The sequence below is a fragment of the Epinephelus lanceolatus genome, chromosome 9 (genome assembly GCF_041903045.1).
Source record: "Epinephelus lanceolatus isolate andai-2023 chromosome 9, ASM4190304v1, whole genome shotgun sequence".
Lineage (NCBI taxonomy): Eukaryota > Metazoa > Chordata > Actinopteri > Perciformes > Serranidae > Epinephelus > Epinephelus lanceolatus.
In genome coordinates this window covers 37,117,379-37,142,188 of record NC_135742.1, presented here as the reverse complement: position 1 = coordinate 37,142,188, position 24,810 = coordinate 37,117,379, and the positions used below count along the sequence as shown (strand labels likewise).

The 24,810-nt window shown below is 42.8% G+C and overlaps 1 protein-coding gene across 1 annotated transcript in view; it reads left to right on the top strand.

The window, feature by feature from the left end:
* Positions 1-24,810, top strand: part of LOC117252336 (uncharacterized) — a 29,559-nt gene that overhangs the window by 344 nt on the left and 4,405 nt on the right. Inside the window, exons 2-7 of the mRNA XM_033619139.2 lie at positions 1,913-2,006; positions 3,155-4,512; positions 4,620-4,710; positions 5,594-8,488; positions 9,594-9,719; positions 22,491-22,606. Of these exons, the coding sequence (XP_033475030.2) occupies positions 3,170-4,512; positions 4,620-4,710; positions 5,594-8,488; positions 9,594-9,719; positions 22,491-22,606 (4,571 nt within the window). The 5' untranslated portion in view covers positions 1,913-2,006; positions 3,155-3,169. The remainder of the gene's footprint in view (positions 1-1,912; positions 2,007-3,154; positions 4,513-4,619; positions 4,711-5,593; positions 8,489-9,593; positions 9,720-22,490; positions 22,607-24,810) is intronic.

The following is a 24,810-nucleotide window of genomic DNA, read 5'->3' as shown; positions in this document are numbered from 1 at the left end:
GTTGATGCGTTCATCTTCCCTCGTATTTGAAGTCCCCGGAATTATAACACAGTTTGGACTCGACATTTGCCGTGAATGCATCTTGGTCATTCAGGACTTGGGGATAGTTTTTGTGCTTTAATTGCACTCCTGGTCTGAGCAGGCCAACTCTGTCTTTTCCTCAGCTGGACCAGGTACTGTCCGCGAGGTAACGTCAACGGTAGTTTAACGTTAGGTGAGCGGACAGGACTTGTTGCTAATTCTAGACTGAGACAGACTGACTTTCATGGAAATAGCTATTATTGAAAATCATAAAATAACTGTGGCTTGGCTTATTAGTAAAAGTCAGCCACTGTTGGATATTCAGATTTATTTGATTGACTACAAATTATTTGTATTAACATCTATTAATTGATGATCTGCAGGTAACTTGTGTCTTCATGTCTGTTCTTTTTATGCAGATCATATATTAAGAGTCAGTGTATTGAGTATTCCATACGCTGACTCTTAATTGATGATCTGCAGGTAACTTATTGTATGTATTTTTGGGGGTTATCTCTATAGCATATGACATGTACACTGCACACCAATCTAGCCTTTTGGTTAACTGTTGCATATTTAAAGTCATGTTTAACTGTGCTTTGCCTTTGTTTTAAATTACTTTTAAATGCCAAGGAAGCCCTAAAAACCACGTGCTTAATAATGATGAATATTAGATACAGGATAAACCCTGCATAGAGTCCTCTTGGGTGACAGCAGACAACAGAGGTTATACATTTAGATGTTGCACTGGTTACTTTACATGTTTGTGGATTGTAATCAAAAGCGTTTTTGTACACTGTGAGAGACTAGACTTCTTCTTTTAGTTGCTAATAGATTAGCTGACATGTCTGTGTCAGGAATTGTCCTTTGTATAACTGGCTGAACCAGGTTACTGACTTTTATCTCCTTCTGTGTTGCTTCCTGCTAGAAATCAAAGAAATGCCTCTGTGACTTTTGCCGCACCTTTTTCTTAAAAATTCCTGCCAATCATTTTGAGTATTCAATACACAGATGTATCATGTTAGAAATTATACAGATCTTGGACTTTTTTTTTTTTTTTTTTTTTTCACTTTTTGTGGCAATGAGTCTTGTGTGAAATACTCATATGTCTAAGGCTATATAAGGCAGATACTTCCCTAATCCCTGCTGTGCTGCTCGACCCACTACACAGTGAATGTTTAGCATTCCATCTTAGCGAAGGCGTTTCCTGTCAACATCTAAAGTTCAAGTTTTCAACTTTTCAATCTCTCTTCGATGAGCACAAGACACCATGTTCTCTCAGTATCATTATGTTTCCTTTTCTCCCCATTTCCCATTTTGATACAGTGAATTTATGGATAAAATGGTGTTGTCAGCACCTAAGTAGTGGAAAGTTTTCAGAATAACTCATCACTTGATGTACATAAAATGTACTGTGCAGAAAAAGAACAGACATGAAGACATGGCTCATATACCAAACAGTATTGTAAATAGTATTTATAGCTAGATCTGGCATTCACAGATTGAATTTACATAATAATAATAAGGAGTATGTGAGTGATAGCAGGAAAAGGAAGAACAGGAAAAGGTAAACACACTGTAGGGCAGCATTCAGTTAATGACTTTCCTCATACATTGCTCATTTGCTTTCCTCATTTGTTGTTTTTTCATATCTTGCCAAACATGCCACCATCTCAAATGTAAGGGTGTGACTGTGTTTACTCAAGTCTGTGTCAGTGTAAACATCATCATCTCTTTGCTTCATTATGGAGGCGTGAGAACACCACAGTGACGAAGTATTTGGACAGCCCATAGCAGCTCTGCCGTGATTTGTCTTCCAGAACCTTAATCGCAGCTCTGTTGATGAGTGAAAGCTTGTGTGCTTTGTTGACACAGAGTGTGTTCCTCTTAGGCCCCTTCAGCTCCTTCCTCCTGTGTGATATGACATCGCTGCTCGGTTACAACAAAAGCCAGAGCTCTACAGCAGACGGTTGACATCTGGTCAGGTAAGATATGCTGGGATTACCTCACAGCAGTTGGATCTAGCATGTCTTTTTTTCCCCAAAAGAGCTGTTTGCTGGTCTGTACAGCAACAACACAGCAACATGTGGAAAGCATTATCGGATGTGAGGAAGGAGTCTCTTAAAGGGCTACATACACAGGAGTGTGTGAGTTGTAATGCTTTCTGTCTTTGTTTTCACTATAGAAACAACTGATAAAACCCGATTATCGTCATAGTGTGTCCAAAAAAACATGATGTGGGGTTATCTTATACTAATCACGTTACCTTTATTTTTACATTGAGGAGTTAGTTCCAGGTATGTGAAAGTTTATGAGGGGTGGAGCTGATTGTTAAATGGCAGTGTGGTGTGAGCTTGCAGTGGAAACTCCATTCATTATGTGAGCCTGATTTGCCTGTGTCACAACATAAAAAAGAAAACAATGACATTGTGCAGATGTCCAGCCCCTCCCCTGTCTCAGGATCCACCTGAAAGGTACACAGTCCTGATCACTACTGTGCCAGTAGAATATTAATTATCAATAGAGAGACCTCCAGTGAGTGTTTCATGAATGCTGTGTTGTGTTCTTCCAATCAAATTAGCACTAGGTATTTATTTAACCCTAAATAAATTATTTTTTTCACAGCAGGCATTTTAACTTGTCACTGAGGCAAAAAGTCCAGTGTTACTAACAATGATAAAGATAGCTGTGTTCTATTCAAGTGACCTGGTAGGCTATGACTGTGCGACAGTGAGTCAGCATGCACAATACCAGGACCCTGAAGCTGAAGCTGCTAAATGGAATTTATCCATCATTAATTTCATTATTTACGCCTCTGTGACCTGCTGTCAAAATGTATTTTATGAAAAAGGTCTATCAGTGTGAATATGGATGACAAAAACAGTAATTGATTAATTATATCATCACTTATTTAGCTATCAGCACACGTGCTTTAACCTGCTGGAGTGATCATCAGTAGCCTTGTGTAAATAACTTTCTGGCTCATGTGTGTAATTGTGCTGCAGTGTAAGGCACTCCCAAGACAAAGTCCACAGTAATGGCTAGATAGTCTGAGTACTATGAGTCTAATAATAAAAATGACCATAGATCAGTTTCATTTTGTTTTCCTGAGGATACACTTTTTGCTTTGAAGGTGCTGTTGAAGAGGATGGCTGCTGAGGTAGAAGTTCAGACGGGGGAGGTGGGGAGGACGGAGGTGGGGAGGACGGTGGTGGGAGGACGACTTCATCTGAGTCCCCTGACTGATTCCAGCAATAAGAGCCTCATCGAGATCCCTTCTATCAACCCATCCCATATCATCACTCCAGAACTTAACAAACCTGTCCCAGGTCCCAAGCCACGGCTCACTCCCAAACCTTTTGCTGTGGAGAGAAACCCTACTATTAAGCCCATACTTGCTCCGAAGCCCCATACCAAGCCCCGACCAGAGTCCACTCGCCTCCCTGGATATAAACCAGAGCTTCCACCAAGTCCAAAACCACAGCAACCAGTTCCTGCTGTCAAACCCAGGCCAGTGTCAACTAATCCGAACCGACCTGCCCCCACCACCTTTAAAACATCTAATAAGTTGAACACTGGACAAACAACCAAGCCAGTAGTCCAGCCATTTAAACCAGCCCCTTCTCTTGACCCTGGAGACCCCAGTAAACCTATTCCTCCTCTAGCAGCAGAGAGGCGGAAACCTGGTTTATCCAACTTGGCCTATTCTAAGAGCCTTAAACAACTTCCAGCAGCAGAGTGGTCTGGAACCACTAAAAATGAAGATGAGAAGGACCAGATGACACCCAGCAAAGGTGGGACCTCCATTACCAGGGCCAAGTCCATGGGGTTTCTCGTTCAGGTAGGGCAGGAGGAAGAAGAAAAGGAAAAAGCTAACCCTGAGGCAGCAGTGCCACTGCGGCCGCAGCCCAGAAGCTCCAGGCCCAGACCTGTATCAGCCATTTTCCTCGATAGTCCTACAAAGACAGAGACACCAGTTCCTGCCCCTCGCTGGGCCAGACGACCACTTTCAGCTGATCTCACGGCCAAGTTTGAGTCAATTGGTCTGTCACTGCACCGTAAAACTCCCAAGGCAAATACTAAGGAGAACACTCCTGAGGAGAAGGCACTGCCACTGAAGAGAGAGCAGGAAAAAACCCCTAAGAGCACCTCACCACAAAGCACTGATGGTGTAGCTCCGTCTGCTGTCTCAGACCAAAGCAACAAAAAGGCAGAAGAAATGACTGTGAAAGAGACCGATGAGGATAAGCGTGCAGTTAGCATCAAGTCGCGAATCAGTCTTCTCCTCGATTCCTCATCCTCTCCTGGGACAGTTGTCATAGGCCAAGGGTCAGATCTCCACTCTCCAGTGCAGCCAGTCCCTGAACCCGAACCAACAGTGGGTGTCAAACAGCTCATCAAACAGCTGACAGAGGACACAACACCAACTCAGAGCCCTGTTGTGAAACCACCACTGAGGCCCCGCCCCTTACCCCTCGACCTGACTAAAAGGTAAGAGCTGCGCCTAATGTCTCCTCAGCCTGCTTTTGTCCCATGTCTTTGTCCACGAGTTCCATTGTCATGCATGGCTTTTGTCTTGTGTGATGTATGTTCATCAGGTTTTCATCTGAGTGGTCGCCAGACCTTGGCAGTGTTTCCCTCAGTGAGGCACCAGACCATCATGAGATCAGCAAAGATCCTCAGTGGAGGGTAAGAAAGGGACTAAGCTTCATATGAGCTGGTTTCTGTTGGGCTGAGTCTATGTTTAAAAAATAAGTGAATGAGAAACAGTGTTACAGCTTAATGCTAGGGAAAGCTTTCACATGCTGTCCTTTAACAGAGTTGCATTTTAGTGTGTTTCTTGTCATCTGTTGCCAAAATAAAAATAAAGGCATAATAGCAAAGAGAAGAAAAGACAAAGCAAGAGGGGCACATGACCATAATATAGGTAAAGTTTGATAAGAAGATTAATGCACGTTGACAGAATGAGCCATATTTTGTGCCCTTACACTTACTATTATAGGATTAGGCATGAATTGATAAACCATTGTGAAATATGTCTTAAATAAAAGTAAGAGTGTTTGCCTATGCTGTCGACCCTGGCCTGTCTGTTTCCCCAGAGGAAATGGGGCATTACAGCAAAAAGAATTGTCACTGCCAAAGATGTACAAAGCAGTGAAACCTAAGACAGCCGGCACATAAATCATCCCCGGTGGCTGGCGGTTATGAAACACGCAGAGAGGAGATCACTGGGAAAAGGTCAACACAGAGAGGCTTTGATTACCACCTCTGCACCACACCCACTGTTATGAGGCAAACACAGAACAAGGGGATACCGTTTCTATGCTCACAGTTGTTCACTCAATCACTTTACTCTTTTGAGGGCTATATTATTTTTCTATGTAATGTTGTCAAGTCACATGTGTTTTTAAAGCTTTTATTTCTGTCAAATGTTTCCATATTTGTCATAGCATAGTGATCAAATGGTGAAGTTTGAGAGAGAAAAAAAAGCATGGTTGTTGAATGAATAGAGAGTATGTTCCAAGCTTGCCATTATCACTTAACAACTGTCAATATCTCTGGATTTTCTTAGACTGAAGATTCAGCTCTCACCCCTAGTGACCAGAGGACATTTGTGGATTTAAAAGATTCCCAAGTGCAGCTCAAAAATGCCTCCACACCTGAAACACCTGAGGCGGGACAGAAGTTTGGCGCCACTTCCAAGGAAAGTGGTCCCAGCAGTGACGTACAGACAGTGAGAGCATCCTTGTTTGAAAATGTTGTGGAGAGGCACAGTGTGCTAATGGTGGAGGACAGCAAGCCATCAAACAAGGCTAACGATTCACTCAGCAGCCCGTCATTGAAGAGAGGAACTGGTGAAGATGAGGGAACTCTGGTCACTGCCACTTACAAAGAGCCTGTATCTCCATCAAGTCCCCTGCGGGTGTTACATGCCTTTGACACTGTGCAAGCAGTGGAAGAGAACAGGGCAGTAAGTGAGAACATCCCATCAGCTCAGCGGGAGGATAAGGCCATGACGCTGCGCTCCAGGCGCTCAGAAGGGAGCAGGCCGGTGGCAGACAGGACTGGTTTAGCACAAGGTGAACCAGCTGTGGCTGCGATGCCAGAACCGCAGCCTCGATATCTTAGAGTTGGAGCCTTGCCTAAGTGGAATAATACAGGTCCCGAACAAGAGGCTAGTGTGGATAAAGGGATGCTAAAGGAATCACAAAGGGAAGGAGAAGTGGCGTTGCATCAAGACAGAGGGAGGCACAGAGAGGCAGAACAGGAGGAAGTGGCTGCAGCACCTAAACGTTTGAAAATGCTGCAGGCAGAAGAACAGCCGAAACCCAGGGCAACTTACTTTGCTCTGACTGGACAAATACAGGAGCCTGTTTCTCCTGTAGATCCAGGATCAAAGATAGAGGATATGAATGTGCACTTTGATGAATTCTCTGTGAGGTCTGCAGCAGGTAGCTCTCAAGGGAAGGTCCTTCCACTAAAGAGGAATCCATCATTTGAAGAAGCATTTGGAAAAACCTCTCAAGATCAAGTTGAGGAGTTGATGAGGAAGAGTCACATGTCCCACAGGGAGATTAGATCAGCGTTGGACGGACAAACGACAGAGGAAAGGATTGAAGTTGAAAAGAAACGAGAACTAAAAAAGGAGACTGAAAGACACATGGCAAAAATGAGAGAGCTTGAGAGGGAAAAACAGAGACACCTGGAAATGGAGAAAGAAGCACATTTAGAATTTGCACGAATGAAGGAGAGGGAGATGCAAAGAGAATATGAAAGGCAAAGACAGAAGGCCTTTGAGAAGGAGAAACAGGAGTTTGAGGAGAAACAACGTGCACTAGAGCTTGAAAAAGAGAAACTGCAAGAAATTGAGAGAAAACGACAAAGAGAACTTGAAAAAGAAAAACAAGAATTGGAGCGACAGAGGATGATTGAAAGAGAGAAACTGCGAGAGCAGGAAAGGGAGAGACAGCGGGAACTGGAGAGGCAAAAACAAAGAGAACTGGAAATAGAAAGGCAAAGACAACTTGAAAAAGAAAAACAAGAGTTGGAGCGACAGAAGAAGATTGAAAGAGAGAAACTGCGAGAGCAGGAAAGGGAGAGACAGCAGGAACTGGAGAGGCAAAGACAAAGGGAGGAAGAGCGACAGAGAGAACTCGACAAGGAGAGAAAGCTGCTGGAAATCCAAAAGGAGAAACAGAGAATGGAGGAGCTGGAGAGACAGCAACTCTTAGAGTTTAAGAAACAGAAGGAGAGGCAGCAGATCCTGGAGCTCGAGAAGCAGAGACTTAGAGAGAAGGTGGAGAGAGAGGAGGCTGAGAAAATTAAACAGATGGCATTAGAACAGGAAATGTTAAGACTGAGAGAGCTTGAAAAAGAAAGGGAAAGACAAAAGGAGATGGAGAGGGAGCGTCAGAAAGAGATTGAGAGGGAAAAGCAGAGAGAGCAGGAGAGACAGAGACAAAGAGATTTAGAAAGGGAGAGACAGAGACAACTTGATATTGAGAGACAGGAACTAGAAAACCAGAGACTGAGACAACGAGAGATGGAGAAGGAAAAGCAGAGGAAGGAGGAGTTAGAGAGATTTAAAGAGATGGAGAGAAGACAGCTCTTGGAGTTGGAAAAGCAAAGGCAGGCAGAGAGGGAGAGACAACAAATTATGGAGCTTGAGAAGCGTAGACTGAGGGAGAGGATGGAAAGGGAGGAGGCAGAGAAAATGAGACAGATAGCCAAACAGCAAGAGGCAGAGAGGCAGCGACTAAAAGAAAAACAGAAGAAAGAGGAGCAAGAGAGGGCCAGGTTAGAGTCCTCACCTCTCAGGCCGAAAGTGTTGGATCTGGACTCTGTGCTCCGAAATGACCCATTTTTGAAGGCTACTCCTCAACGCAGTGACCCTTCAACACGTTGGAAGGAGCCATCTCCAAGAGCAGAAGAGTCTTACAAACCTGTCATCCTTGACATAGACTCTTTCACATCTCAAAGTCAGCTCTTCCCCAGTAAAGACTTGTTTCCTTTTTCTGGTATTCAGGGTGGAGATGCTGGGTTTGGAGCTAGATTACAGCCAACACCTGATGTAGATGTTAGCTGGAGGGTGCCACCACAGACTTCACTAGGTTTCACAAGCCCAGTATGGACAATGTCTCCTCAGGACCCGTGGGAGCTGCGGCCTGTTGAGATGTCTGTGGACAAACCCATGGCTGAACCCAGAAAACATGGCAACAAAGTCAGCCTAGAGCAACTCCTCCTCAGGCAGGAGGAGCGGCACCTGGCTCCACAGAGGCCTTGGCCTGCTGCGCTCGATGAGCCACATCAGTTGGCCCCTCTTTCCTGGACAGAAGCCAAAAGTGGAGGCTCTACAGGTGGACTCTCCAGCAGTGCTTCTGTAGAGCAGATATGGCTTCCCAGAGAGTCACGGGCTCAAGACAGCAGTGGAGAGGTCCGTAGCCACAGGAGGTCACAGGGATCTCAGGTGAGTCAGAGATATTTAGATAATACTTTTAGCAGCACAAATGAATAATTTGTATGCACTGAAATTCTGGGAATACACTCAGAGACCTCCTGACTTAGCCTAAAAAATGCTAGCAAGGAGTCCTAGGTTAGAAGTGACTTAGGACCTTTCTCAGAGCAGCTCTGAGCAAGGAAGGGACAGAAACTTTTACCTTAGTGAGGAGGTGTGGTTGACCAAGTTGCTAGGTATGATGCATTCTTTTAACAGATGTGACTGGTCATCTTTTTGTGAGCCTGCAAGGTGTGGACATCCACTGGAAATTAAATGAACTGTGTCAGAATATGAGACTGTGGAAGAGCTGTGATTGTGTGATCACTATGCTGATGGAGGGCTGACAGACCCAAGTCATCACTGCTGCACTGTTGCATTTTTCCAGTTGCCAAATATCTTAGTGTTGTGATCACTTCAAATTCTAACTTTATTGCAATGGGTAGGAGATGTGAGCACATCTCTAATGAGATCAACCACAAACGGCATTTGGAGCATATTTCTCCTGCCTCTTTGTCGTTTCAACATTTTCACCTCTGCTTAAGAAACTCTTAAGCCTCCTTAAAAGTCCTCCTCCCTACTCCTAACAGTTTTTCACCTTAGGAACTCTCTTATAGGCTAAAATGCTTTGTGAATAGATTTTATCTTTACCAGGATCTAGTCTTAACTCTCAGGGGAAATTCTTAGAAACACAATGTGATAGCTTTTCTTGTGTAAATGTGCTGGAAGTAATCATAACATTTTTTTTCTAAAGCAAAAGTCCATTAATCTCTGCCAATTCACTGTTAGTTAAGCCATAGTTCTGCTCATTGGGGGACTGTAATGTATGTGTGTGTCTCTCTTTTCTTTATGCAAGTGGAGGACTAACCATGGCACCTGAAAGAAATCAGAAAGTTTAAATATAGTTCTATCAAAATTATCATGTGGCATATAAATATGTCTCACAGATTCACAACACACTACAGCATCCAGCATGGTAGTGAAGAGCTTTTAGGACATACATGTATGTGGTGATAGAAGATATGAGGTTGACTACTGTTCCTTTGTGTGTGTGTGTGTGTGTGTGTGTGTGTGTTAGGAGTTAAACAGGATGCGCTCTCGCAGCGTGTCACGGCGATCAGCTCCTTCAAGCATTGCTGTGGAGGGAAGCCTTTCCAGGATGAGGAGTCGCAGCGCTCACAGAGAGCAGGACCGCAACAGTTGGGTGAGTCAGGCTGCAGCTCGGCCTCCGAAACATTACAACTGGGTTCCAGGAAAGATGTAACTCAGTGAGATGAGAAACTGCTGCCTGAGTCTGTGCTTAAGTTTGGTGGCTGGCTGTGAGCCCTTTATTATAATCACTGTTTTCATTTGGACTGTTTCTCACACAGCTCTGTGGAGACAGGGAGGGAAATCTGTTTGCACTTCAGTTTGCACTGTGAATGTGAGCAACACTGTTTGTCATGAAGAGAGTGTATGTGTGTGTATGTGTGTGTGTGTGGGTTTGTCTGTGTCTGTGTCTCATGTATTAAAGACAGACGGCATATAGAGGAATGCAGTTCGACAGTCGACTGGGTGCTGACAGCTGAATGCTGCTATGCTCAGGTAGTAAAGAGTTGGTGACTAATGCTGATGGCATGGCCTTTTAGACTAACCTCCACCCATCCCACGTCATGGCCAAACACCTTCTCAGGCCTGTAATTCAGGATGGGATTAGTCAAATGGTTAATGAGTACATGTTCTCACTGCTCGTTTAGTAGAAGCCTGTCAGCATGGCTCAGGGAAAGCTGTGAAATGAAATGGCCCGTAATGATCATGGACCCTGCAGCCAAACAGACACATCATATTTGTTTGGCTTCCTCAGTGCTGACTGGTTCAACCTGTCATTACTAACTTTAAACCTTGTAGTTAGTACCTTTTTTTTTTTTTTTACATTTTGAAATGGGTAAACTAAAATGTGTCTGTATATTTGCAGCTACACATATCACACAGATAAATCATCTACATTCAAGCATAAACAGTGTTTATTAATAAGCAGGGTTGGGTTCAGTTGACTCTTTGTCATTAAGACTGTAATTGTAGGTCCAGGTTGAAAGCCTACACACTATGAAACCAGAAGTACAGTTTATTGTGTCTCATAATTGCACACTGTATGATACAGAGCTCCATTTAAGTCACCATGAGTTTAAGGTTCACTACCACCACCTAGTGGTTGTGTTTCAGATTGTCACTGTCTCCCTTCCTGATGTCTTTTTTGTTTTTGTTTTTTTTTTAATTTTTATATACTTTATTAATCCCCAAGGGGAAATTCAATTTTTCACTCTGTTGTCAATTACACACAGGTCCGAACACACACATGCACAAACTGGACCTATACATGCACTAAGTGGAGAGATGTCAGAGTGGGCTGCCCATGACAGGCGCTCTGAGCGGTTGGGGGGTTCGGTGCCTTGCTCAAGGGCACCTCGGCAGTGCCCAGGAGGTGAACTAGCACCTCTCCAGCTACCAGTCCAGACGGGGACTTGAACAGGTGACCCTCCGGTTCCCAACCCAAGTCCCTATGGACTGAGCTACTGCCACCCCCAAAGTCAGTGCATGTAGTTCCTCATTACTGTTTTCAGGTTGTGGTCTTTGGTTTGAAATAAGATGAGTGACAGTCATCTGATATGCTTTTAAAGGTGGCAGCAGTGGAGCTAATGACAATACTGTTGGTTACAGGAATACACACTGTTGCAAAGATTACACCATGTTGCTGCTGCCTTGCAGTGTTTGAGCTACTTATAAGATATTCACTGTGCTAGATACTTTGACCCATAATGCAATGCTATTATATAATAGAATACAGTACTGGGTTGCATCACACTGTATGACCATCTCTTTACATTTGTTGATAATGTGGGAATTCAGCCTTTATAAAGCATTACTACTGTAGTGCTCATATGCGATTGCTTATTGGACTGCAGAAACAGTGTGACTACGATTATTCTCAATAATCATGTCACTACTAAAGTTGACCATGAATCTGTGTACAGTGTATAAACAATTAATGTAAGAGCTGCACCTGTCATTTTTGTCTATTAATTTACTCGTTTGAGCTACAATATGTCAGAAAATACTGAGAAATGCTTGTCACAATTTCCTTAAGGACAGTGTGTCATCTATAAATAGTTTGTTTTTTCCAACTAATGGACCAGACTTTAAGATACTAAATTTATTATCACATGAGACAGTGAAAAGCAGCAAATCACCACAAGCAAGAAGGTGGAGCAAGAGAATGTTTGGCCTTTTGTGAGGAGAAAATGATTCAAACAATGAATCGATTGTCAAAATAGTTAAAAATTAATTTTCTGTTGATTGGCTAATAAATTACTTACTTGATCTCTACAGCAACAGTGCTTCTATGATAGTAGCAGGTACTCAAAATTTTATATTTTGCATTTGTATTTTAGTTGTTGGTCTGTGCTGTTTAGTAGTAAAATAAACCCCCTCTGACTAAAATCCTAGAAAATATGTTTTATAAGTCTGGTTGGATGGCTTCAGGATTTACAGATATCTGGCAGATATCAGATATGATTCATCTCCCTACATTGTTTTTACTAACGGAAGCGTGGTCAGACTCAGACAGATGAGATAATAGCTGTGTGGTGACATCATTGCTTTAAGTTGGAGGGTCTGAGGCTGGTGAGTAGGGCAGAGCAGAGATGGGCACCGGGCTGAGAGCTGTGTTGTACATGTGGTCATGCTGCCTGACTCCACACTGCGTCTGGGTAAGTGATCGCACAACTCTCTTATTACAGATGTCTCTCTGTCGGATACATACATCCTCTTATACGATACTGAATGTAGGCAGTTATTATATACAGTATACCATATGTACTTTTGCTGCATCCTATTTCATCTCCTTTGTGTGGTGGCTGTTTGGGTTGCTGGCCGGGGCTGCGCACAGATTGATGATGTCAGCAGAAGAGGGGAAGTGATGAGCAGCCATGACTCACTTCCCAGTTGGTGACGTTTAGTATTAGGGGGAGGAATATTAGGGATACTGGGAGCAGTACATCTTGTGATAAGTGTTTTTGTCTTGGATTCTCTCTGTTAGTCTGATTTTCAAACATTCATAATTTTTCAATTAAAATCATTAGAGGGAATACTTCCTACCAAGGACACTTTACTCTTTTGTCATTTTTGATCAAAGCTACCAATGTACATTTGATGAACATGTAGACATGTTGGTACAATGTAACATTTGGATGTCATCAATTGATTTTAAGTGAGGCTTCAGCTAATTACTATTTTTATTATCCATTATTAGCAATTATTTTTGGGTTTTGTTTTTTAGTTGTCTATAAAGTTATGGAAAATTTACAGTGTAAAGGAGCATTGTGTAGGATTTAGTGACATCTAGCAGTGAGGAGTGCAACCAGCTAAAACGTCTCTCATATGCTAAGCAAGAATCCCAGTTAGGTTTCCAACCAATGGTCCAATCCCAAAAGAATTCAATTTACAATCATTCATATGAAAGTAATTTAGCAGCACATCCTCAAATTTGAGACGCTGGGACCAGGAAATGCTTCACTTTTTTGCTGAAGAAATTAGTCAAACAATTAATCACTTATTAAGTAGAAAATTCATTTTCCATCAGTCGACTCGCATTTTTTGCACCAGTAATTTTGAAGATGACCTCAATGATCATATTAAGAAGACAGAATATTAGTACAATAGTAATATAATTTTGGAACCACACACCAGAGGAAAGTAATAACATTGCTTTAACTAATAGTGCTGTCACCTCCTGATGTATAATATAAGTAATTTAGCTTATTCAGGCTGTGTCACCTTGTCCTTAATAGCACCCAGGAAGAGGCAGCCATGTTCAGGCTGAGGAGTGTGAGAGAGGTCAGTTTGTGTGCTGTTGGAAACTGAAAACCTCACAGCTCACTTGTCTTTAGCACAGCACTTCAAAGAAAAGTTAATCAGATTACCTGTAGGGGGCATATGTGGGCAGGAATTCAGCTTTTATGAGCCCCTCTGTTCCAGTTTGCTCTGCGGTTAACTCTCTGAAGTGCGTCTGGTGTCGCCCGCCGTGGCTTTATTCACAGTACCAGTTCACTGACACCGCATCACCAGTGTTTAAGTTGGAAGTTAAGAGGTGTTTTGTAGTCTGTTCTGCCGTTTGCTTGAGTCGGACTCTGAACAAGATTTAAACAAACATTCACTTGACTGTTGTGATTCTTGCTTTTGTCTAGACTGCGCTGACAAACTGGTTGATGAGCATATAATCTCACTTCACTGATAAAGGCACACCTGTCTTTTCAGTGTTCTCTCTCATGCATGTCTAGTCGATCTATTTATAGTTTCTTCTTCAACATGATCATGTACTTGTACTCATTCCTATCTGATTGTTTCACACTTTGTCATCCCCATTTTCTCGCTGGCTTTCTGATTTGAAAAGACTTGCTGTGTAGTAGCAACATATGCATTTTCATTTTCTATCTCATCCCTCCCTCTACATTTGTTTCCACTGCTTCTCTATTCTGGCTGTGACACTTCACTGTCTTGCCCTGCAACTGAATCAGGCTGGAGCGACAGAGCACCGCAGAACATATATCACCCTCCTCTCCCTCCCGCTCTGTATCAGGGACCTCCCATTCTCTCTCTCTCTCTCTCTCTCACTCCCTGACTCTGTTCCACACTCCCTCTCTCCACCCAGTTTCTCCTTGACAGTGAGTCCTATAGCGCTGAGTACAGAGAGCAGCACTGCTGACGCATTTTCTCCTACCTGCCCATACCTGCAGAAAAAGGCGAGGGGAGAAACATTTTCTCGCTGTTCTTCTTCTCTCCGCTGGATTTGACTTCCCCTCCACACCGCTCTGTCTTGTGTCCACTGTTTGGCACTGCGTTGCTCTCTGTTTTTTCTTATGGAATACGAATGACTACAGCAGCTCTTCTTTTGCCACCAGCTGTCCTGCACCATTTCTCCTCGCAGCTTTTTGCCAAAGGGTAGCACAGTATCGGGCACCATGGGGATGTAGTCTTGTTGAATGGATTTTTCAACTTTTTAAGCCGGGCCTTGTTTTGGAGGAAAAGCATCACCGTAACCCCTGAGAGAGCTGTCAGGTCAGCTGTAATTGAGGCTGTGATCAGGACAAAGAAGCTCACACCTGGAGAATTGGCCAAGGTGTCACATGGCATTGTTGAAAAAACGATTTTCATTAACTAAATATCATTAGTACAGTGGACTATGATAAGAATTAGCAAATTGGACTTATATGATGGGAATAGATAACTGAATGTTGTGCCAAACATTGTCACTTGTGTACTTTAGTAGTTGTCTGTACTTCATGTGCTTGAAGCCAGAAAAACATGGCTGAGAAACCTGTTGGTAGATAGCACAGCAGTTTTTCAGGCTCTCTCACAGAGTAGTGTCCGGCATAATTAATTGTAAGTGCTGACCTTACATAACCTTAATGTGCTCACTTGGTCAGTGTTAAGCGTATCACAGCCAGCATATCTTGTGTGCATCGAAATAAACATCAGAAAGCTTTACAATTCAGTTCAGGCCAACAAGCTGGAGTCTTGACGATGATGAGTTGAAACAGAGTCCTGACGGCTCCAGTGGGACTGCACTGCAGAAAGGCCATTTAGAAGTGAAATTAAGGAGAGGCTCAGTCCTGTTACAGTCAGGGACTGACTAGCATTTTCCGTGCTGCAGTGCTGCAAGCAGCAGACGCCGTCAACATCACCACATTGGACTGGCTGAGCTGTGTTGTTGTTCTCTCTGTCACCTTCCTCACTGCTGCAGTATTGACCCAGCAACACACACCAGTGAATACCTACAACACTGTCCCTCTCCAGCGTAACTAGACTCTAATGCTTCCCTGCTGCTGTGATAACAAGGGTCACAGCTCAGTTCGCAGACTCTATCCTGACACAGCAGGTCTTTCCAGTAGTGGCCTGTGATGGAGTATCTGGGCGACAAGCTGTCAGTGGCCCACTCTCAGGTGTCAGGATGGGTGGGAAATGTCCGTCGCTCCCTTCATGGGGCTCTCGGCTTTTTGTCCAGCTCGGTTGAGAGGGGAGGTCGGGGAGAGGACGGGACCGGGGACTTCAAGAGAACCAACTCCCTGCGCTCCCTGGCCTCCCGCAGCAGGGAGTCCATCCGCAGGTTTTCGCTGCGCAGCCAGCAACGTCTGTCGTTACGCAGGCGCACCGCACCCAACACCCCCACTGCTGTAAGACAACACACACACCAGGGAAGCACTAGTACCACATTTCAACACTGATACCAAGTATTTGCTGGACACCAGTGTGATTCATTACTTTAACTGACCCACAGAGTCAGTATTTGCTTTAACTATATGGTCAGCAGTATTACTATAACATCTGTTAAAGTTAAATAAAGCACAAGTGCAATTCAAGGCATTTTGCAGCAATGTCCATGCAGTTCTGTAATGTCACTGTGTTAACAGCTGCTCCTTCGTCAACTATTTGGTCTTAAGCCAAACATGTCAAGAACTTGTCCATCTGCCTCCCTGCTCCTTCTCATCTATCTTTCTTTTCTCTTTCCTTCTCTTTCTATCTGCTTTCATCCCTCCTCCATCTTATATTGTCCTTGGCACATAGTAAACAGTTTTTGTCTGTCTCTTTGTTTAGCAAAGCTGATGTTATACCAGTTCTTCATAATGTCACCTGCCATTTGTGCTTTTAGTGATAAAATTTGGCATGAGGACTGACAAAAAAAGTATAAATGGTATTCCGATTAGAAATTATAATATATTCTTTGTCTTGCCAAAGAACTAAACTCTTCAGAGGCACACAAATGTGATTCCTTGGCTTCATATCATTTCTCTCCACCCTGACATTCAACCTAGCCTGTGCTCTATATAAAGGACAGATTTAGAAACCCATGTAGGGATACGGATACATTACAGTGAAGTTGTTCCTATCTTTAGGTTACGCCTGTTTGCTGAACTGTGGTGCAGCACCTCATGAGTCGTAACTCCTAAAGATAAGAAATGTTTTCATGACGTCTGTGTGGCTGTCAGTTGTGTTGGCACGTCTTAGTAAGTCTTACTGTGATTGTGGTCTGTGGGAGCATCAGGCCTCCCCACTGGGCCGGTGTTAAGTGGAAGAGTGACAGTAAGAGGTCAGCAATGACTGACTGGTAATGGACAGTGACCACGTAGCCAGTAAATGAATGAGAGGAGGCAGCGGATGTGGAAATTAGGACCATTTCTCCCTGGGTACAAATTTGTTAGAACGGGTTTGTATGTTCAGAGATAGACACAAAGTAAAAAAAAAAATGTTTCTGGTGTCGGAAATATGTGGGTCTGTGCATTATGACACTCAATACTAGCGACAACTGGCACTCCATGTTATTTTCTCATATGGCTATACAAGTATATAAAGATGGATATTGACATCTAATAGCTAACAGTCACTCATAACCTCAAATAGTTTTTCAAGATGACAGGTTTACAATCATTTGAGTACTCTCATGTGGCAAATGTGTCGTATCAGATGTTGTGTTGATCTAAACTGCCAACTTGTTATGTCGACCAGGCTTTTAAAATGACCTTCCTGGTGTAATGAATGGTGGATGCACTTTAATACAAGCAGTAAACTTATGGAAACCACCAGTTAAAGTAATTCAGCTGGTGTTAAACTCTTACACAATTAAATGTAAAGGTTATGCATGTGACATTCAGAGCATTAATATAGCAGCAACCTACAATTTGCTATGTAAAGATATACTGAGTAATGGCATCCTGAGCAGAGAATGATGTCAAGCTACCTCTGTGTGTTGTAATCCAAGCTTCTCTGTTTGTTACTGTTAAAGATGATCCGGCCATGTGTGCATGGGAGTCTTTATCTCACTGGTTAGCGCATCACTGATGCTTTACAGTGGTTATCTCTGCTATTAGGATGGCATTGTCACATAAGCATGGTGCCCACCCTCTGGTTCCCCCTCTTTAACACCATTAGCTCTGTCAGCACTGTTGTTGTTGTTTAACACTGTTTATGGAGTAAGCATAAGGACAAAACCATGTGTGAGAAGTATACAAGTATGACTAAAGAAATATGTAATACAGATATAACTAAAATGTCTGGGTAAATGTAATTGCTATTATGCTGACATGTTTTGTATCTTCAAATAATCTGTTGGGTCAGCTATTAGCCCTTTATGTATATGCTGGACAAATGGCACTCGCAGCAAATTGGAGATATATCGATCTGGTCCATTAAAAGATAATCATTTTACTCAAAAATGAGCCGTGTTGGTAAAAGCCACCATGACAACAAACACTGGGCTGAAAGCAATGAGAATAATCCTTTAAGTCAGATCCAGTGCTCTCGGAGTGAAATTCCTAAGCCAAGTCAGGTTTTTACATTCTTTCCCTCTGTTCTTAGGAGACGCTTTGTACAGCATTGAGCCCTGAGTCTGTAGGAACCACTTATGTAATGAAAGGATAACACGGTACTGTTGGGTTTGCCTTAGCAGACTTCATCTCAATGTAAGCCCTCAGACATGCGGCTAGAATGCCCATTTGTTGACATGAGATTAGAGCTTGTGGGAGCAGTTGTTGTGAATATCTGTAGGATATTGATATTGATTACTGCTGTGTGCATGAGTGCACGTAGAGCATATTTTCCCACTCCACCTTAGCTGGATTGATAAGAGCAGATGTGGGGAGAATGTGGGAGTGGTGACTGCAACTATAATGTTGTGGTTGAATGTGTTTTTATAGCTGTTAATGGAGATGCTCACGTCAGATCCCATTTACAAAAACCTGGATAAGCTCATACCACAATCATGAGCCACGGCACAGCCATGCCAGCTGTCTGTTGATGTTGGCTGCAGTACTGAGTTATGTGAATACCTTAACAGAGATTACTGTGGTTTACAACGTCTGATTTGAAGATAGCACACACTGTAAAGACTGCAGCACTGATCAGGATCCCAAATTGCACACACGTTCTTTGACAATGCTGTTAAGTGGGTCATAAGCTTGTGTTTTAGATGCTGTGTTCATGTAAACACACATATTATATCTACAGTAGCTACTCACTTTGTGTTCTTCGCTCTGATGTAAGACCATCTGCTAGGTGCTTTACAGCAGAGCCCTTCCCTTTTCAAAGAACAGCAATGCAGTTATTCACTTTCCATTTCACTGTTGAGGTTGGAGCAACCCACAGACCGCTGTTTCTCCATCCTGTGTGAGTGTGTTGTCGGGTTATATGTGGCACCCGACGAACAGTGTGTTATCAAGTGGTAGTTTCCAAGGCCTCGTTCCAGCCCCTTCCTCCTCAGATTGTCAGTCAGCCACATATAGTGATCAGCCCTTTCTCTCCTTCATCCTTCCATTCATCCGCTCTTTGTTATGTTGTTTCCCCCGACACACCCTTCCTGTCTCTGCGAAGCTGGCTATTGCTAATGTTATTAAGGAAAAGCCTTCTGCCTGACGGCTATAAATCATTGTTACTGGACCTGTTGGTTCAGTCAGCCTCCTTGCTGAACCAACTATATGCTCCATGTTTGTAGTTGATAGAAGGGCCCACACCTGTGAGTGTCCATTCAGCAGAGCAAGTGAACTGATCTCAGAGCTTAAAAAATGTTGTTTGTTTTTTTTTTTATTGTTAGGCCAACAAACCTGTCTAACCTGTCATTGTCTGTAGATTAATACAGACTGCACCAAAAGAAAACGTAGAAAGAGTCCAGTTAAGGTTCAGTACTGAGGCTGTGAAAAGCCCCTATTTTACTGAATAATATATGCTGTGAGATTATGAAAGAGCCTCTAAAAGGCTTTACAACTTCTGCTTTGAGCAGCCTGCTATAAGTCATGTCTTTTTAGCTGCAGTGTAAAGGCACCTCTCCTCAACATGTTCCAGCAAAGGCAATGTTTGCCCTCTATGCTGATCAGGGGAGGGTGTGTTCTGGGTGTGTTTATGTTGAGTAACACACACTCACACATAGGATAGGATTTTTTATCACCAGAATTTTACGAGACCTGGTTTTACGATTTCTTGGCATTTTGACAACCATCATAGCAGTTTATAGTGACAGGTAGAAGAGAGTTGGATGACATAATAGCAAGATCTCCAGCTGGAACTGGGAGAGGAATTCAAAACCTGCCCATTTTCTTACCTCTGCACACCTGGTTAGTTTCTTAATTAAATGGGCATGATTGTCTGTTTCTGAAAAATACAAAAAAAATGTCTACAGTAGCCCTCCTGATTCTGCTGTCAGAAAGGTGTTTTCAGACACTGTTAATGGGCCAATATGCTTTAACTGAAGTGTTTGTTATATGGTCAAACAAACAATATCTGAAATCCCCATTAAACACACATCTCCTCACAATTGATTGGGGCTGCTTAAATTTCTTTCTAAAATCATCAAAGTATGTGGCGGTGAGAAAGTTGGCAGGTTTTGAACTATTCCTGTCACTTTTTGGATGTACAACCAAAAGCAACACTATGAATGTCTTTCAGGAGAGACAGTTTGGAAATGTGCACCAGTATCCACATAACCGATTGGGAAGTGTCGTCACAGCAGTAACATTGCAGGCACAAGCATTTAAAGGGTTACGTTTTTCTGACGAAAGGTGCTTTCACTAAGGGTGAGCAAAACAATCATAAGACTCCACTAATGAGGTATTTGAATCCGCACTTTGTTTACGGTATAGTATTTACGTCAGTGCTTGCAAAAAAGCATTACTTGTCTTGCAAACTTGTTGAATAGTAGATTACAAGAACACTGGCAATGGATGAAAACAGCTCTTTGTCCTGTTCCTGAAAATAACTAGAGACATCTTCTGCCGCGTATACGTACATCCTGCCCTGCCCCATTGTCGTCCTCTGTTGAGTTTTATAGCAGTTTGCATCGATGAGCTTTGCATTAATGCCATCTGCTGGACTGTCTCATGCCCCATCTATTCCAGCATTGCAATGGCCTGTGTGAAAAGGTGCAATATGGAAATGTTCCTTAATGTAGTGCATGTGTGAACAGTGGAAATCACTAGTGGTGCCTGAAAGCTTATCCAGTTTTTCACCTGTGGCTGCTTGGAACAGCTATAAACATTTTTGCCCTCTGACCATATGTCACAATAACTAGATCTTCTCAAGCATACAGTGCCCCTGAGGCCCAGACACACCAAACCAACATCAAAGAACTAGCAGGGACCAAAGCCGACTGATTGCGCCTCATGTCGCCTGAGTCTTGGCCAAAAATTGCACATGAACAAACCGCAGACACTATGGCTGATGGCCAACCAGCACGCACGTTTTGCACCTGCGTGAGAGGAAATAACTCGCCACACCAGCAGACAGTGGGAGTCATTAAAAAAGGGAAATTGGAAGACCGTCTTGACGCTAGTTAGCCAGTTAGCATATTAACAACACAATTCAATGTTGAAGGAACAAAGCATATTTATTATGTACCAGCAAACAATAACACAAAGAATTACAAACTATTTCTTTTGAACTGCTCACTTCTGTTTCTCTTATGCGCTGAACTGAACTTCCAATGATTTCATTCACCAACGGGCTCTGCCGTTGCTGATTTAACATTCTAAAGTGGCCCAAAAAAATGGGGGTCAAGGAGGGCCAACGGTGCGGGACACACTGCAGAACGACAGACTCACCAACAGCCCAGCATTGTCTGATGGCACACCATCAGCTTTGTCTATCAGGGCCTTTAGACAATCCATGTGTTATCGATCTATAGTGTTTCTGTTGATATAGAAGTGAATAAATCGCACACTGATGTTTCTATAGTTAAGACTCACTATCGTACATTTCTCTTCGTAGCCTATTCTTTGAGGGAGATCTACTCATCTAGCTAAATTAGCATTTCACTGACCCAAAGATCACTAGATAAGTGGAGTATGTGCTTAGTGTGTCTGCATGTTCAGCCTACAGTCTGATTTGGCCCAGAGGTTTTGTTCATTGTCAGCGGGAGCAGGACTCTGAAGTGCGTTTATTTAAGGGTAAGTGGCGCGACCCTGTGATGTCAACTTGAAAAGTGTGAGTGCTGAAAATCCTTGAGAAGAGGATGAACATGAGAACAAGTGCTTTCTCAGATGCAGGGAAAGTGTTGAACGCCGTTCTCACTATTCTTTGTTTTCTTTTTGTTTTCCTGTCAGGAAAGGCATAGCTGATGAATGACGTCCTGCGCTGCTGTTCTTTTTTTTCTCACTGTTCTTAGCTGTGTTACGCTCCCTCAATCAGAACGTATCACAGTCACATTCTACCTCGAATGTTCTTTTTATCTTATTGTCTCTCTTTGCCCTTTTTGAAGCACTCTTGTACCTCTGCTCTCACATACGCAACGAAAACAAGGATGGCATTCATGACGCTCTAAGAATGAGAACTCTGATCCACTGTCACTGCTCATATAAACACCACTAGAGAACTGCTCTCATAGTCTAGGAACCTGGGCAATTACAGAGCCAGGTGTATCACATTTCTCTGTCCACCCCTCGGGCAACATCTGAGGACAGAAGGATTTTCTATTGTTTTTCCCTATATAGGCCAGGGTTATCGGTTCATGCGCAGGCGTGCCTCTGTGAGTCCTGTGTGCTTTTGAGACAGTATGTCCTCTGTACCAGCCTCATTAAAAGAGGCATGGTTCAGTAGACAGCAAACACACACTCAATCACCCACCACTCTTCTCTGTTTTTGTCCCCGCTCTGGTCCTGTCTCCATTAACTCATCCTTTCACCTTTTCATAACTGTACCACTGCTGGCTGCTCAAGCTTGACAGGAAGCAGCTCTGTTAGCAACACCGTTGGCTCCTCACTACTGTACTAGCTTGGCTTAGCGAAACAAAAAAATCTGAAAAGACTGTTAACAAATATTTACCAAACTTAAATAGGGTTTGCATGTCAAGTGTCAAGTGAGAGCTGCTACTGCTGTCTCTCATGCTGGTCTGTTATGTAACTCAGATCCAACTTGATTCCTCCTCATTCATTAATGATTGCTCTCTCCCTCCTGCTCCCAGGTGCAGCAGAAGCAAAGTGGCAGTGGTGATGAGGAGGGGAAGGACTCTGGAACACCGGCCCGTGACACTGACAGTCAGTATGGAACCTGGGAGACAGGACTGCGCACTGATGACAGGTAAACATATTGTTGTCATGATGTCACATGGAACGTGGGTTTTTTTGTGTACTGTGTGTTTACAAGTACACAATACAAGTCAATTTTCCTAAACAATAAAAGTTGTCCATTGCATTGTACAAAGGCATGCAAACGCAACTATGGCAAGTGCATTAGGTCAGAGTTCATTCATTCAGTCATTATCCGTAAGTGCTTGTCCTGTTGAGGGTCCAGGGTTGGGGGGGGTACAGGTCCTGGACAGGTCGCCAGACTGTCACGGGGCTGACACATGGAGGCAGACAACAATTCACGCTTAGGTCAAAGTTGAAAAGGTAATATACTGTATATGCAGAATAATCAATGACAATAAAAAGTGATTTGTGTAGTAGTTCCCCCATAGGTTCAACTGTGAGATGTGTTCAAGCAGCAAGTTTGCCACAAAGCTTTTTAAGTCTAATAAATAAACAAGATAAACTCACTTGTTATACCTGATATCCTTATTAAAGAGAAAAATACAGCCATACACCTTCTGAATTCAAGTTTCTTTCTTCCACTAAACAAAGACTAGTTTCACTGTGCTGTTAGCTCATTGTAAAACACACTTCACTCAAACTCGACAGAAACAAAATAAAACTCAAAACCGTCTGGGTTTGTCCTTCCACAATTCCATCAATCACCATATGCTACCATATGCTGTAGCACCAGGTACTACATGCTGTTTTCCCCACTGTTTCTGTCTGCGGCAAGCCTAGTAGTGGCTCTTGCTTGGTCTATGGAGGCATACCATTAAATTACCAAATAAAATGACAAAGATCCACCCAACCCTGGTTTATAGTTGGATTAAACTGGACTTAATTAAAACTTGACTGTAGGCTTGTACCACTAAAAGAATTCACCTAAACCTATCATTAGCTTTTGTTGGCTTAAAAAGGCAGAATAAGTCAAATGTGTGATGTTTAAGTTCTTATAGCCTATATAATTTTGATCTTTTTTTTTTTTTTTACTTTGAATCAGATACCTGATAACAGGAGAGTTTAACAGATGTTTCATACCATTTTTAATAGATAGATATAGACATAGATATAGGCATAAAAATATCTCTGTATCATGGATGTAATGCTGTGGTGTGGACGTGTGCTTTGCAAGTTTTAAGGAAACTAGCAGGATGGATGTGTTTCTGCCTTTATTGTACATCTGTCTATGAGTGACGTACCTCCTTTAAAAGTAATTGTCAGAGCAGTATAAGTCATTAGAGATCAGATTTGAGATTCTGACAATCTCCCGTTGTTGTGGATCCTCTGATAAAGAACTGTGTACAATTTCATTTTATCTGTTCATGATTTGAAATAGGGATGCACCGAATATTCGGTAACCGAATATATTCGGCCGAATATTGCAAAAAAAACACACATTCGGTATTCGGTGGAATAAGTTAAAAGCAAGGCCGAATAATAGCGGCATGTTTTGACAAACGCAATCAAACAGTGTGCCGTGACCGGTGGAGTGAAATGTCGGCAGTGTGGCGATCCACCCGTCACGGCACTCGCATTTGCGACTAAAAATAGTTTTGAGCGAGCAAAATAGGCTTAAATCATTCAGCACACTGTGCGAGCAGCCTACAGATTTCAACTACCAGCAGAAACGAAAGGCGAATCCCACCGGTTGTGGGTTGAACGGGGGTCACAGACACAGATAGTAATGTATTCCTGTCAAATATGGCGGCCATTGGCTTACCGGCAATGGAGGAGTTGGCTTCAATAATATCCTCTTCTTGGCGTCATGACTGCCCAAAAGTACCTGAACAGCCGAGCCAGACGAACACAGGAATGTGATGTGTCAGAGGAGAAACGAGCCTTTTACGGCCCACAAACCTCACCGCACTTTCGGGACTGTTCTTTACTTATGAAGGGACTTGTCAGGGGAGGAGGGTGGCTGGTTGATTCTTATTTTATTAATTTATTTTATTTTGATCCCCCCTGTTAATCACTGATTGATGCTGTTTTTGAAGTATGAATAAGTCAATAAGTAATTTATTCCATTGAAATATCATTGATGTATTATAGAAAAGTGATTTATCTTTTTATAAATGACAAAAGGCACATCTGCCTCATTTTCGCTGTGGTATCGTGATACTACTTAGAACCATGATATTTTCATTGGTATCGTACAGTGGGTCCCAATTTTGGTACCATGACAACACTAATCTGGAGGGGGTTCATCTGCAA